This window comes from Melopsittacus undulatus, chromosome 4 (genome assembly GCF_012275295.1).
Source record: "Melopsittacus undulatus isolate bMelUnd1 chromosome 4, bMelUnd1.mat.Z, whole genome shotgun sequence".
NCBI classification, from domain to species: domain Eukaryota; kingdom Metazoa; phylum Chordata; class Aves; order Psittaciformes; family Psittaculidae; genus Melopsittacus; species Melopsittacus undulatus.
The window spans coordinates 90,991,102-91,007,377 of NC_047530.1; the positions used below are offsets into that span (position 1 = coordinate 90,991,102).

At 39.7% G+C, this 16,276-nt stretch overlaps 1 protein-coding gene across 3 annotated transcripts in view; it reads left to right on the top strand.

Annotated features, from left to right (window-relative positions):
• The window catches only part of GBF1 (golgi brefeldin A resistant guanine nucleotide exchange factor 1), a 109,195-nt gene that overhangs the window by 50,035 nt on the left and 42,884 nt on the right, over positions 1-16,276 (top strand). For all 3 annotated transcript variants that reach the window (XM_031053065.2, XM_031053067.2, XM_031053066.2), the window contains exon 4: positions 12,131-12,262. In XM_031053065.2, the coding sequence (XP_030908925.1) occupies positions 12,131-12,262 (132 nt within the window). The remainder of the gene's footprint in view (positions 1-12,130; positions 12,263-16,276) is intronic.

The following is a 16,276-nucleotide window of genomic DNA, read 5'->3' on the forward strand; positions in this document are numbered from 1 at the left end:
TGTAAGTTGATTGAGCATAAAGTATTTCATTATAAAATGGTCATCCATCACTGGAAGCTGGAGGCTGCAAAAAACATTAACTGTGCACTTTTGGCTGGAATGCAGCTTCTCCAGAATAATGCAGCTTCTGTGTAAAGTATGCAGCATAAAAAAATCAACTGTTCAGGAAAACAGGTGCTTGCCTTGCTCTCCCAGAGCTTTGGGATTTCATCCTAAGTTTTTGGAAGGGCCCTCGAAGTCCTTCTGTTACCTAGAGTCACTTTCTGGTTTTAAGCGCTGGCCTCAAAGCTGAACAAAATGCTGCTCTGTGTGAAGTGGTTTCATTCTGACAAGGCTGTGAGAATTTACTAGCTGTTTAACTGCTGCCTTTTAGAAAATGATGTACGTTTTCTTCCCGTCATTCATTAGTTACTCTGAAATGTAAGTTGCCTTTATTTTTTTTTTAAATAAAGTTCTTTAACACCCCAAAAGTGAATGGCCGAGCACTGCTAAATTGTTTCTACATGTGAATCCAATATGTCCCTGTTAATTTCCCTGATATTTCACAAACTGAACTACTGTTTTTGTTTGTGATGCATTATAAAGAGTCTTAATTAACTTAAGGTTTTGGGGAAACATGGAATGATAGGGCAGGAAGACCTTATTGAATTGCTATTACTGTAAGCTGCTTTTTTGATTTTATTTCTGGGTAATCTAATGGGACAACACTTTAAAAGGCAAAAAAAAAGCCCCCTTTTCATACAAGGGATGGAAGGAAAGATGAAGTTTTTTTTTACAGATCTTGGGAACAAGCGCTGTCAAAGTATAGTGGTTCCATCACAGAGGTCATGGTAGCAGAAATGCTATGGGTTAGAGGTTAAAGCAGAACTGTGTCCAGTGACCTGTTCAGTGTGTGTTGTGTATTGCAGCTGGAAAGCCAGGCTGCGTTGTACCCTTAGGGAAGGAGAGAGGAGCTGAAGGAGCCTCCATAAGTATGTGAACCAGGGGCTGGCTTGAACAAACAGCTCGGTTTATCTGTGTGAGTTGAAGTTCTGTGCCATGCTGTCACTTTTAGATTGCTCTTGCTGGAAACTATGTAATCAGTAATGGCCTTTATAAAGTTAGGACAGGATTGCTCGGTTGAGATTCTGAAGCACTCTAGTGGTTTCTTTGATCATGGGCACCTACCTGATCAAAAATATTAGCAATAGACTATAATAGACCTATTTGGTACTTCATTCGAGAGTGTCAGCAGTATTTTTTCTTTTTTTTTTTTTTCTAAGGTACAGTGTTCATGGCCTGTGTACCAAGGAGTTACTCATATTTCTTATGCAATCTGCTGCTCAATGTATCATCTGTTAAATGACTTCTTCAGAGAAGCTGATGCAACAGAGAGCAGGCCCATGGTTTGCTAATGTTAAGCTATACTATACCTGAATCTTTATTTGTTGTTTGCTGTCTTCCCAGAGGAGAAGTGAGCTCTCAGTATACACATGGCTTCTTTCTGCCCAGAAAAACTTTGTCTAAACTGGGAATGGTAAGGATGTGAGCTGAAAAAACTTGTCCCAGATTGCAGCTGATCATTGGCCAGACATGTTGCAGAGGGAGCTTAGACTCAGTCTGGTGCTTCAGAGTATCATGCTGTCCTGTGGAAATAGTTGCATTCACAGGCTACCTGTACTTGTGTGTTCTGCAATACTGGCATCACTAGGAATTGCAGCACTGTTTAGATCTCCTGATGGAAATCACATCGAAATCACAGTAAGTTTATAGAACTGGGTAAAGCACAATGTGTAATATGAAAATCCTAAAATTTTTCAATTTTTGTCACATAAGCTTCTTCAGATAGTGCAAGTGGGACAAAATCAGTAGTATTTAATTTTCCAGGTTGTAAGAAAAAAAGTATTCTTGTCAAGTTTCCTTGACCAAACAATCCTAGCTTTGGTTTTAAAATGCCAATTCCATAATCTCACCAACAAAGATTATCACTAGAACAGGTAGGTGCTAAATGGCACCAAAGTCTTGCTGCTTAGAAGAAGAATCCTTCTAAACTACCCATACTGTTATCTGCTGAAGGCACATGAGTTCTACCTAAGTGAAGTATATAGATCCTGCATCTGGAAGGGCAGGCAAAATAGGAATCAACAAATACTTTTCCACTTCTCACCTATTAATAAACTTTGCTTTTTCCTTTTGTGGTAGTGCTTTGACCCTAGTAATTAGTAGGGTTTGTTAATGGAGGCTGAATTACTGTCATCATATTCAGTATACTGCTTAGGCACCCAGCTGGCAGAGGGGGTAATTGCTTGTGTGTTCCTCTGCCCGGGCTGCAACAAGGGTAACTAATTCTTTATGAACATATGGAATCCTTTCATTTCTCCAGGTAGATTTTTAGGTCATTTTGATTCTTCACAGTCATTTCATTGTTTTACAGCTGCTGCATGATTCCAGGACATGGAAAAAGTTTATTTAATGGAATTAGGGACTTACATAATGTTGTTTCCGTGATGCCCCTTTTAAAATACATCCTGTTTGGTGATCAGTGAAGTAGAATTGCATTCATGAGCTGCAAAAATTGTAAGTAAGCGTTAAATCTGCTTCTCATCATGTACTATCAGCACCTTTTATCAATAGGTCATTCTGGCACGTAGCAGTATGCAGAAATTAATTTTTTTCTGCAGTCCATTCTCAAGAACCTTAACATTCATTTGTTTTCATCATTCTAGGAATTGAGCTGCCTTTTAATGGAGGCAGTCTGAATTTCTGCTTGTATATGTATACATATTACTGATTTCTTCATATATTGCTGGCACGGGAGGGGGAGAAGTTGCTTAGTGCTTTTCCTGTTGCAATGTCTTAAGGCAACAGTTTGACTACCAGCAGGTCAGTCTCTTCTCTATTTTGCTTCTGTTCTCTTTTCCCTCTGGTATGTTTGAAACTAAGATTCCCACAATATTTCACACCCAGCTCTCCCTGAGGCTTCCATTTTGCATCTGTGGTAACTTAGTGTGGTTGTTCTTGAGCTCTGGGCAATTGTGTTTTGCCATTAGCACATGGGAATTTTACTTCCTGGTAATGACATGGCAAAGTACAATGTCTCCTAGATTAGTTCAGGTTGGACAGAAGAATTTGTGTAAATCATAACAGTGAGGTACATTAAACCTTTGAGAGATTTTGTCATTTAAAGATTCTTTTTCCTCTTCAGCTATCAGGCTTTTCTTCATTTCATTCTTTGGATTTTGACTGTCTCACTGATGCTTTTTAGATTCTCCAGAAACACAAGAAATACCTTTCCTTGTTTGGGATTTCTTGTTCTTCAGTTTCCTTTTAATTTTTCCCTTTGGCACTCATGGGCTTCCCTTGAGGAAGGGGTAGACAGAACGGTGTAACATTCAGACAGCTAATTGATGATAAAACTGTAATCTTTTTCTCCAGCCCCTTAGAAGTAGTGAAGCTTTCCTTTTCACAACATGTTGAATTTGCAGTGTGGTAGACACACAAAGCTGTGGAGAATTACTGTGCTTTAAAATATCAGGGAAGAAGTTTTAATTTCTCCTGGGCTTTTAAATTGCCTACTTAGTTTGGGCCTGGTACCGTGCAAGGCGTGTAAAATATCATAGTGAAGCAAGTCCAGTGACTTGAATAGAGTTCTGTAGAGTGTCACAATCTAATTGCTGCTCCTTCGACATGTGCCAATTTCTTTTAGAGAGGAAAAAGATGCTTAAACTTGACACATATCAAACTTGTTCTGTCAGTAAGATGGACAAATCAGTCCATCCTCTGGACTTTGCAGTGTGCAATGCAATTCCCCATAGGTTTCATTTAGCCTAGTCGGCCTTGTTAGAGTGGCCATGCTCTCTCTCTCGTATTAGGAGGGAACCTTGGGAAACCTGGCCCTAATTCACAGCAGCAGCAAGATCAATAACTATCAGTGTTTGGTCAAGGGCAGGTGAATTTGTCATGGGATGACTGCTTTTTGCTTTGGTTTAGTTTGGTTTAGCAATTTCATTTAGAGTTGAAAGTCACTGGATCAGAGGACTGCCTGTGGGTTCTGAAGTTCAGAGCTGATGCAGGTTCATCACAAGAACCGGCTGTTGTCATGTGCGTGCTGATTTTCTGTAAGAAGTCTTTCAAAACCATTTCAACTGGTTTTAAAAGGAGGCAAAAGGTGACACTCACCTGCATTTCACTCACCCCGCTGTTATAGATTAATGGTTTGCGGGGGGGGGGGGGGGGTGGGGGTGATGTTAAGCAATTTAGCTTACTGAAGTACTGCTTCCTTATAGGTGTATGGGAAAGTTGACTTCTCTTCCCGGGAAAGTTGACTTCTCTTCCCTGGAAGTTGTTCAGAGTTTCGTGTTAAGTAACTTCCACCCCTGGGGGGAAAAAATACCCCAAACCTTCAGAAACATCTCAAATCACTTTTTGTAGACCTATGGAGGAGTTCAGTTTTCTGGAATAGGATTAGGTGCCATTACAATTGGCACTAAGAGTTTAGAGCTTGCATCTGTCTGAAAAGCCACTAGAATAGTTGTATATTCCAGAACCTAGTAGAGGTTCACATCAGCTGTATTCTCTCATCTCCTTTTGCTGGGAACAATCACCTTCTCTGTAATGGAGATCAAAATTTATTTGAGTAATTATGAATTTGCATCTGTGTCTTTACACTTCATGGGTCTTGATCTAATCTTTCTCTGGCATGTGCTGGCATAATCAGATGTTGCTCTAGTATGATGTAGGAGGAAGGGTTTCTAGAAAACAAGGCTGGATTAGTATTGAAATTACACTTAAAGATATATGGGTATTGCTGTTCACACTGGTAATCAATACACTCGTAGGAGACCAATTTGGAAACAGTAGGCTTTTACTATGTAATTGATTTGTGTGCTTTCAGAGGTATTCAGGTCATAGGGTGGGAGGAAATACCCCAGGATTTGTAGCAAAATCTTCTCCTGGTGACCTTCAACTTTGCTATACCAAATTATCTCTCGGTTCACTTTCAGAGCTGCTGTTCTTTTGAAGCAGAGCCTTTTGACTATAACTTCTGACTAATACATGTCAAGCCTAGCTCAGAAAAAGTTTTTCTATATGCAGTTATTTCCATGTCTGCTGTCTTCTTAGTGCTAAGAAACAAGGGCTGAATTAAACAACTTTCGCTTTTGAAGTAAGGTACTATCCCAACAACTTGCATTGGCAATCTGTATGACTGGTGTTTCAAAAAATCAAGAAGTGAGTAGTCATGCACTTTGTGTAGCTCCATACTTCCTGTTGATGACATTCATTTTCCTTATGAATGAAATTATTATCTTCTCATAATATTACTCCCTCTGGAACAGAATACTATGTCTGGGTGAAAAGTGCTTGGAGAATAACACTGGAGAGACAGCTGGAGTTTTCAGTGTAAATTTGGCTGCAGATACTCTAGCAAGTACCTGTGTATGAAAAAATGCTCAGGGGTTTTTAATGGGCAGTCAGAACAGCTGAATTGAAGTATGGCATCAGATGAAGCCCCTGATAACTAATTGCTAACACTGCTGAGACTGTCAGTGCTCCTGTTTTGCTGATAGGTGTAAATAATTCCTCTAGGAGTATGTTTCAGTTGAGTTTATGGTGCCCTCCGCAGAGGATATCAGGAGTCAAATGCTCAGTATGCGTTCTGTCACCCTTCCCCAAAATAAAAATCTCAGTTCTGAGGGACGCTTGAGATCATGGCAGTATGGAACAATCATTTGTTAAAGTCATGTTTAATGAAAGGGAGATAAACACATGAAGCTGGAGTGTGACAAATGAAAGCATTTGTGCCATTGTAATGAAATTAGGCAAACAGAACAGGCTTGACAGCTCTGGGTTCCCCCTGTCAAACTGCATTTGTAATTCTAGCTTTGCATTCATGTGCGGCTGTGAATGGCAGTTTCCTTCTTGATATGGTGGGCCTGGGCCCCTGATGACCATTTCAGTTCACAGGGAATTGCTTTGAAGAGCATATTTTACAGGCATACTGAAAAGGATGCAGTTAATTCTCACTTCTCCTTCATTGGCTTGAATAATCCTTAATTTTGGGCCTTTGTTTACTTTTATTATACGTAAAGCTTTTAGTAACACTTACAGTATTGATTTCAGAGATACACAAAGCTTGCTTCCACACATTCCCACGGTGAGCTTGTATGCTGTTGTGCAATCCCAGCAGCCTTTTAAAATAGCTTGCAGTATTTATGCATTCTGTAAACTAGGATGTAGGCTCCTGGCTCCTCAGCTTCTCCCTAGCTGTCAGAATTCAGCTCTCTTCATCTATTAAGAGCTTAGTCTGGGGTAAGACAATGATATTTTGGAGAACTTGTAGAGAATATTAGCTGGCTACTCTTTTTGTTGACCTCTTATAGATCAGTTTTAGTGGACATCATTATTTTCAGAAAGAAGAATTAGAGATTTCTCTGATCACAGTAGCTGCTAGGTCAGACTGTGTAAGTAGCAATCTTTCATTTCAGGTATTAAAATCTCTTGAAATGTACTACACATTGTGCCATATTGTGAGGATTGGTCTAGGCCTTGCAAGGAAAACAAGACCAAAACAACAACAAAAGCCCCTTGGGGGAAGAGGTGGTAGTCTTTTCACTCAAAACCAGGACTGTTCAAAGGGGAACATACATTCAGGAACAAATGAATATGGATCATCCATCTTAGCTTTTTTTACACTTGTACTTGGTCAGTAATGAAGTGGAGTTAAATATTGGACTAAACTTTCTAACTGAAAGAACTCATGGCATGTCTTTCATTGCAGGTGCAGAGTGGGATGTGTTCCAGTCTATCTGGAGAATTTGTTTTCAGCGTGGTGAAACATGCACCCTCTCTGCTCCTCAGCTGTAGAGCTGCTGAAATTGTAGTTTTGTCAGGGGACATAGATCCAGTATGCATGTACTGTTCTATGGCTATTGCCTAGCTGACACTGTGGAAAACAAATTCAAGTGCTGCAAATACGTTAGAGAAACAAGTTACTGTAGTTCTATTTGTTAGAATTGTTAATCCCTAAAATAACCAATGTAGGACTAACTCAAAGGTATTTCTCCTTTCCCTATGATCCTGCACTTTAGTCTGGGTGAGTTTAAGCCAGTGCTTATTCCAGCAGTTAAGACTTCAAGAAATCTTTTTAAAAAGCTGAAGAGTATTTTGAAAATATGAAAAGTATGAGTATCTTATTCAATACTTTTACATGGTTTTAAAAGGCAAGTACAATCTTCTCTTGCAACTTTTCTTCTTGTAAGTTGTAGTTTTCCTTTTAACTTTTCTTCTCTCTAACTTACCAAGAGAGATGCAGAGAATTCTCACCCTTGGGTAAAAAGAAAATGTTCTGGGTTTGGGTGAGTGAACTGAGATTAAAGCACATATAAAATCTGTAGGCCAGAAAAGCAGTCTCTGCAGAAAGTGTTTTTGAGGGTGAACCCTTTGATTTAGCTTGGTATAGTAATTTTATTACTAAACCAAAGTTTAGTTGGACGAAGCAGTTGGTGGTGCCTCAGTTTTCTGTGGCATAAAGTCACTTATCTCCTAGGCAGGAATCCTGAAGATTTCTACACTGATATAGTGTTATCTTTGTCTTTTTCCCACCTTAAGAAGCAAAGAGAATGCCTGCTCATTGTACAGGTCAGTACGTAAGCAGGGAACGTAATAGCACATGCTTGAAGCATTGTTCTTGTCTGAGCTCGTCTGCATTGGAGAGGTGCGTGGGATACGATTGAGGCAGCCTTTCTGGAGGCTGGGTGTCCAAGGCCAACAGCTGCTGCATAAGAGGAGTCCAGGTCATGTGGTTTGGGTTGCAGTTGCCTGTCCTGGGGACAAATGATGTTGAAATAACATGTCATAAACAATTTTTTCTTGTTCATTTACTCTGATTCGGAACGCATAGCCAATCCTGATAAGAGTCATTCAGGAGTGAAGAGTTGAGCTGCCAGAGAAAGCAGCTTATGTGAGCGTTTTAGATCAGGAATGTGCCAACAGTGTGCTACCAATAAGAAAACTCTTCTGATGGGGACCTGCTCCTGTACTTCAGGAGAAAGGGGATGCCAGAGTTCTGATGCAGCTTGTTTACTGAAGTGCTAGAACGGCTGGATGGGATTGCTGAAATGGGAGTTAGGTGCTTAAACATGAATTATCTATCTTGATAGATGTATGTGTCTAAGTGCAAATAAACCATAGGATGAATGAAGGAAAGCACTGTGGTCTCCAAGAAATTCCATCCTCATATAAAAATTGCCAACCTGAAGAGTTGGCTTTCTGATACTCAAGATATTCTTCCTTCTCAATCTCATGCACTAGTTTGGACTAGCCGAGCTTCTTTGCGTGTAGTGTTAGTGCTGGTCTCTGCTGCTCTGAAATTTCATTAAAGGTACCTGTGTGAAAAGAATGGGAAGTTCTTTTCAGCTGATCCCCAAAGCAGCCCTGGCTCTTCATGTAAGACTAAATAATGTTTTAATACAGTTTTTCCGTAGCTTGAAGTAGATGGAAAAAGAAGGCTACTGTAGGAATCCGTAATGAAATTTTCATTTCCCTGTAGACACTTGTTCAGCTCTTTCTCTCATAATACCTTAGGCTGAGGTCATGATTGTGGGGCTGATGGGGTTTTGAGTCAGTTTTTTGGTTTTGGGGTTCCCCCCCCCCTGAGTTGAAAGTAGTTGCCTAAGCAGAGAACCATGCCATGTTTTCTAGTTCAAACACCGAGAAGGTTCTCTTGCTATGAAACATACTTGGAGAAACAACTCTATCAGCAGTTCTCAAGTCTGTCACTGGCTGCGGTTTCCTCACGTGTAATGCCTGAATCTGAATCTGGCAGAGGGAGGGCCAGAGTTGAAAAATCAGAATTTTTTTTTCTTTTAATTTTTTTTTCGAAAGCTTTTGTAAAATTTCAAGTATCTACTTCCAAACATTCAGTATTTACTGTATGCAGCCTTTGCTTTGGAAAAGGAACTGTTAAAATTATAATTTATTTTATTGGCCTTTCTGAGCTTCTTACTTTCAGGAGAGCACAGAATTGGTTACAGTTAGGTGCCAAAAAAGATCAAGGTTTTACACAGTGTCACTTTCATTAAGTTTTTAACTGGCTGAGCAGAAGAATTCCCATTAATGACTATGGTCCTACCTTACCCAGGTATTGTGAAAAGAGCATTATTCAGTTCCTGCTGTTCTGTGTTCTAGATTAAACTTGAGCTCTGGTAGAAAAAGCTAGCATGGAGTGCACTGTGCACTTACTGTTCTGAAAGGGCTGGCAGGTTGGTTCTGGACACTGTCATGTTCAGTATATAAGGCTGTGAAAACCTTTCCAGGAGAGACCTTCTGAACTAACTTTGCTGAGCTCAATAGGAGAGTGTTAAAAGTATTGAGCTTTGAGTTTGTAAAATTATTACTTGATGAAGAACTTCCAAGTAGCTTTAGTGCCACTTTCAGATGCTGAGCTGATACTTTAGCCAGTGAGAGTAATCTCTTTCAAGACAAGATATAGCAAGAATAGCTACAGTATGAGTCTTTTTATTCAGTTCCCGATCTTCCTATTGAAGCAAGCACCACTACCAAGATTGATTCAAAATGGAGCCTGTGCCCCCTGTAAGTCCTCAATGCCTGCAAATGCTGCCAGGAAGAAGAGCTCATTGTAGTAATCAAGTGAAGACTGCCCAGATGCAAACAGCAAGCAGTGTGACTGGTGTTCCACTGAAATTAAGATCCCTCAGACAGTAATTTTTTAGTGGCAAAGCCTTGGACTAAAAGTACTCTCTGATTAGTCTGTTTTTAATTTTCAGTAACACTGCACCAGCTGTTCAGTCTGAAAGAGTTTTACAGGTTACACAGTTTCAGAAAGCTTAATGTAAAATGCTGTGTTACCATAAAAGCTACAGTCTTTGAATATCAGAGAAGTTGGCCATAGTTGCTGTGTAATCAACAGTATGTGCCTAATTAAATCCTAATTAAGACAAACCATTTTGTGATCTTCGTGTAAATTGGGAATTTCAGTTAGACTGCAGGTAATCCAGTCTTTAACCACATCAATATTCACAACTTTAATTGAAAGAGAAAATATGAAACTCCTCCCCACTCTTGTAAAAGAAACCATTTGTTGTTCTGAAAATAGGGAGTGTGGTAACCTATGTATCCTCTGCTAGGAAGTTTGTCTTCAGAGCTGCATGGGGGGAATGAGATTATATACATCTGTAGAAGTCTTGTATTTTCACTAATCAAAGTGCAGCTTTTCCATCTTGGGGCTCACTGGATAGAAGGAAGCTGGAGGAACTGACAGGATTGTAATTAATTCTGTAGAAAAGATCAGTAGTGGGAAGAAGAGTTTTGAGTGTTGATCCCCAGTAGTCTTACTATATTTAATGTTGTCCAAGTGCTTGTGACCAGACAAGTGTTCTATAAAGCACACTTAAATAAACATCGTTGAAAACATGTCTTATGATCCTCTGCATTTCTATGAGCTATTAAGAGGTGACACAATTGTCACACCAGGATATTATCTTTCAAATTGGGGGACCTGTTCTTAAGCCAAAAAGATTGAATCATCACCTTCCTTTTACCTGCTCTTAAGTTAGTGATGTTGGACTGATTTGAACTGGTGGCTGACTGGAAAGAGACTGTGTAATGATTCCCAAAGTTTCTCTTTCTTTACAGAAGTTTTGCTTTAATTGACAGCAAAACTGTTATGCTTTGTTGCTCTCCATGGTCTTAACTATTTAAAACAAACAAAAAACAACAACCCACCCTGCATTGTTCTTCTTCCTTTGCTTCCACACCATAATTTGTCACAGTTATGTTAATATGCTTTCTGATAGGCTTTTTACTTTGATACTTAAGGCTTTTCAATAGGAACTAAGATAAAATGGAATTTCACTTATCTTAGGATCAGGAGGGCTTAGATGTGTTTTTTTCCCTAAGTAAAATAATTGAGTTATGTTGTTAGGTGAGAAATCAACAGCTTGTCTAAGGATACAGGAATTACAGGATTTTTTTCTTCCCTGCCTCAGAGAAGCTCATATGCAATATTGGATCATCAGGAATATAGATGCCAGTGTTCCTGTGACACTATTAGCTATTAGACTTTTTAACTTCTATTAGGAATAAAGTGTTAGTTTTAGGATCATCCAAGTTGCTTTTAATGTACTCTTCTTTGCCTGTGTAATGGCTGTATTGCGGTTGCCTTCAGCAGCTTTTAAATGCTTTTTCTCCTAAGTCTCTTTCAGGATTCCTCTGAGCTTTGTCCCTTATGTTGGGTTTTTTTCGATTGTTTGGGGGTTTTGGGTTGGGTTTTTGGGGAGAGGTTGCTTTTTTGTCACTTCCCCTAGTTCTGTTTTTTTTTTCCATTCGTATTTTTCATATTCTTTTCTGTATTTCTTATTTTCATTCCCAAAGCTTCCATTGATCATCTGGAAAAGTTTAGGATGCTTGTTAGTTGTTCTTTCTCCAGTTCAACAGCTCAATGCATCTGCCTTCTTGTATTGCAACTTTAGAGAGAATACTTGCTGTCCAAAACAGCAAGTAGAGTGCCTTTTTTGCTTCTCTGGTTGAGAGGCTTACACAGGTATTCTGAGAACAAGACAGGAAGGTTTTAAATTTATCTTATCTTATTTAAATTATCCTGTCTTTGCCAAGTAAACTGGTAGTGTTGCAAAAATGCAATTTGTATTGGGGCATAACACTGCAAGAGATCCAATTAACCTGATTGTACATTTGTACCATGCGTGTGCATAGTAGGATGTTATGGAAGTGGTGGAAGATGGGGCAGGGTCCATATAGTTCATGGAATCACACAGGTTCAGGGGCACTAGGAAAATGCAACAATATCTGCCATTTAGTTAAAACATGAATTTAGGCAGCAGTGGGTCTGTGTTGTTTACAGGCTGTTCTTACAATAGGATTTGTTTCAGAAGGCTCCAGAAGGATGTTCTGAAGATCACAAGAAAGTGAACTTAACAAACCATTGCCTTTAAAAATATATACATATACGTGTGTGTATGTGTATTTAAAAGCAACCCTTATCTTCCCAGCAGACTTCTGAAACTAATCTATTGTAGGCCTCTTTCCTCTGAGATTAAGCTTGCTGTAGATTCTTAAAGAGAAAATGAATCCTAATGAATGAAGTTTAATGCCTCTTTTAAATTATTTTTAACAGAGCTATCTGAAATTGAACCCAACGTCTTTCTTCGGCCTTTCCTGGAAGTAATCCGTTCTGAAGACACTACAGGCCCCATAACTGGATTGGCCCTCACCTCTGTGAATAAGTTCCTCTCATATGCATTAATAGGTACGTTATGTGGGACTTACCAAAATTCCACTAAATGCATCTCCTTGAGATATGTCTTTGGTCAGAATACATGCTTGTACTCTTAATCAGGAGACTGGGAAAATAAGAAAGTTGTCATTAATTCTGGGGAAATAGACATCTGCAGTTTCTTAGCATCATACCTGCTGGTCTTTCATAGCACTACAGCGATGGCTAGAAGTAGAGCTAAAGTTTCTAGCATGCCTTGACTGCTGCATGTGCTTATGGCTGCTGCTGGACTGTGGTAATTGGCAGCTGCTGTTTAATGCAGTCTGAGCAAAAGGGCCAGGGAGGGGAGAATACCAGTTTGGATTACAGTGTTGTAATATGCATAAACACAGTGGAATTTTATTTTGGTTTGTGGACTAATATTTCTGCTCCAGGGTAAGGACGTTTTTCTGCCCAGTCTGGCTGTCCAGTTGTGTGCCAGTACCCTTCACTTGTCACAGTTATCATGGCAGAGACAGTTTTGCCACTCCGAGACTTTGAAATTTGTGTGTTCTCCTTTATATTTGTGAAAGACTAACAATGTGCATGTGGTCAGTTCCCATGGCTCAGCTGGCTTATAGTAATTCATTAGCTGGCTTTCTGTCTGCCTTCAATGGTGCTGTTAGTGGTGCTTGATTTTTCTGTGTAAATTCTGTTAGTACTTTCTAATCATACCTGTAAGAATTACAAAACTTGCCTATGTTTGTTTAAGCATAGTTTCACTTGGAGAAAATTATTTTACCCATCTTCCTCCCCCAAGTTCAAATTTCTCAGTTCTTTTCCTCCCTTGCGTTTTACAGGAACACTGTTGAGGTTTTGGCACTGTTGTTTTAAATGTTTTGTTCCTTGGCATTAGTATGAGGGAAGTTAGAAAGCGCTTGATGTAGATGCAGACCACTTTTGAAAGAAAGACGCAAAATTAAAATGAGCAAAAATGGGGACTTGCAGGACAGGAAGGGGGAAAAAAAATTATTAAGTTTGGAAATTTAGTGTATCAAGACATCAGTTTGTGGTCAGTATTTAGTATAATTAATTGGCAAAAAAATAACTAGAATTATGTAGGATTGCTGTCACTTCATAGGACAAAAAAGAAATCTTAAACCCATGAAACATGTCCCTATAAAGGAGTAAGCAAGAATGCAAAATATGTAAGTTTCAACACAGAACAGGGGGATGGACTCTTCTGGGCTTTTATGGTCTGGGTGGGATCAGAACATCAGGCTGGTATCCCATGTCCAGGCAAATGTGTGCACAGGCAGCTGACTACAAATACTTGATTTGAGGCAGAAACAGTTAAAAACATGGTTAAGAATGTGTAGTCTTTCTCTAGCTAGTTGTTATTGAGAGTATCAATCAGGTTACTCCACCAAGGGTGCATCCCTGTAACTGTTGCTGATCATGTGTCAATGGTAGACAGTGGAAAAGACCCTCTGCCTGGATTACGTTGTGGAGCAGAACCTGTAATCTAAGACCTCTGTTGCTGCTTCAGGTGGCATTCACATCAGCCATGTTCTTTGTGCTGTTCCAGATACCACTGAGGCTGGGATTAATGGTGCTGACTGAACATCTGGCTAGGCTTGTGTTGTTAAATTAAAGCTTTTGGGTTGTATATTTCTCTTTGTAATATAAGATTAAGTTTGCCTAAAGATAGGAAAAGCTTAAAACTGTCCTTAAGATACAGATCTGTTTCAAACTGTATGGAGCAAGGAAGGATGGACTCCAGCATAACCACAGCAGGCAAATTTCAGTGTAGCAGATATTTGTAGTGCATTTTGGGGCTGACATGTGAAACCAGCACTCTTTTTCAACAGCATCATTACCTGTGTCTGTTCTGTGAGTGGAGGGCTTTTGCTGTACACACTGGGTCGAAAAATTTCATGCTGGCAAAGGAAGGACCAAACTCCTCTGATAATTCTGTTTCTTTAAAACAGCTTTCTTTTCCTGTTTCCAAAGTATTTCATTGGTAATCCTTGTGTTATCTCAGTGTTATTCTGTCACATGTCGGCAGGTGGTTATCTCTCAGCTTTTCAGGCCAGTATTGGGGAGGGCTTCATTTTAAAACCAATTAGAAAAAAATAATTCTTTAATAGCCTTTGAGATTTCTGATCTTAATTAGTCTGAATTGCAAAGGTCTGCTCTGAGATCGTTGGGTGCAGTTCACCAACAGCAGTGTGCAATCACAGCTCAGTTTGATAAATACGCTTGATATCACCATACATATGTTTTAGTAGGAATAGCCTTACAGAAATTATCCTCTGCCTTGAAATAAGTACGACTCTTCCAAGTGTTATAGTTGACAAATTACAAAGTAATTTATAGAGTAAACTCTATAGAGTATAATCAGTAAACTCTTACTGATTTTTATCTCACAGATTAATTATGTCCTTACTCAGCAGTTTTGCAGGAGCTAGCTAGCTAGCTGTCAGCCTTTTTGATGAGCTTAGACCTTAGCTATAGGAAGACTAGTGGCTGAAATGAAAAGGTATGTCCTTTTTTTGTATAACAGTGTGGCCGTAGCTGCTTCTGGCTCCATTTCTACAGTTAATTTTCCCTGGTGTTCCTGAAAACTGCATATCCATAAATGAGTAGCTGTTGCTCAGCTGCCAGCAAGAGGACATGCTGTTTGGGGAATTTAAAGCATGTTCTCCCCTCTACTTTCTCTGTCTCCTTGGTGATATATTTTAGCTCCACTAAAGGTGTGGAGCAGGTTTCTGGCTTTCCTGGATTTCCCTGGTGGTTGAGAGCATGGATTTTCTGCTTTCTGCTTGTTCTTTGGTCACCTATTATGAGAGTACACCCTGTATGAAGTGTGTTCATCTAGATGAGGTCTCCAGCTCTTTGAGTTGTAGGTAGCAGTTTTCAAACTAATGTTTTCCTTCACACAAACTTATTTTTGTTAGTGATTCTTGAGCAGGCATTGACATGTCTTTCCATACTGTTTTCTCACAGGGGAGCAAAGAAGCGGCTTGATCTTTTCTGTATCTTTTTTCTGCAGAGTAGGAGTATCTGTGCTTTTAATTGAACTCAAGAGGTTTATAAATTGACCTGAATTTGCAGAGCTGTTCCAGGGAACCAGAACTGAAGTAGTCAGGCGTGTTACGTGTTGGGAGAGAGGTGTGTTTATTAGTGTTGAAGGTAAGGGCTAGAGCAGCAAAGCTGTAGTCATAGATGTGTTAAAGAAGCATACACACAACTTGCTTGCATTTCCTTTTCACACAGACTGTTTATCCATAACTAAGACTAAATGTTTCTCTAAGCCTAGAGCAGCTCATCTACTGGAAGAAGTGGCAGTGCTCTACCTTTTCAGCAGCAATTGGCTTTTTCCTCTTGTTGCCCTTAGGTGCTTTCCACTGTAGTTGCTGAGGTTGGTGAACAGTAATGTTAACCTAGGTGCTGGCATTGTAACACTATTGGTCTTTGCCTCATTTAATCGAGGCAATTTAGAATGGTCCTCCATCACCATTAGTGGTTTAACCTGTGATTTCCGTTTGTGAATAAGAGTGCATGGGGCACCAACATATGGCTGAATGTATTGCCTCTGGTAGAAGAGCGGTAGCTTCTAACTGGATTATAAGCCATTGTCAAAGGTGCAAGGAGAACTGCCTTTTCTCTAATGCTTACCAGTATCAGAGTTTGGTATTCCACTAAGTGCTACTGCTTCAGTAGCAGCAAGCATGACCAATGGTCTTAGAACAGACTTCTTGGTTAGCTCTGTGAGGGGTTTGACTAATAAACCAGTTGAACAACTGTGCAAGCTGAGTTTTTTCAGTGTGTGTGAGAGAGAACTATGCCAAAAGTAGGCAAGCTCTGCTCTTAATAGGAATGTATAAGAGCAAAGGCAAAGTGCTGTTTCTGTTCTGAAGTACCGTTGATGCCATTTCAGTTTGTGCAACTGTGAGAAGCTTCCTATCCTGCAGCCCCTCAGAATCCCTGCAGCATGGTGGTGGCTGCTCACTTTGGACCACAATAAGGGCAGCTTTCTTTAATGCTTAGGTCTTAGACTCTCCT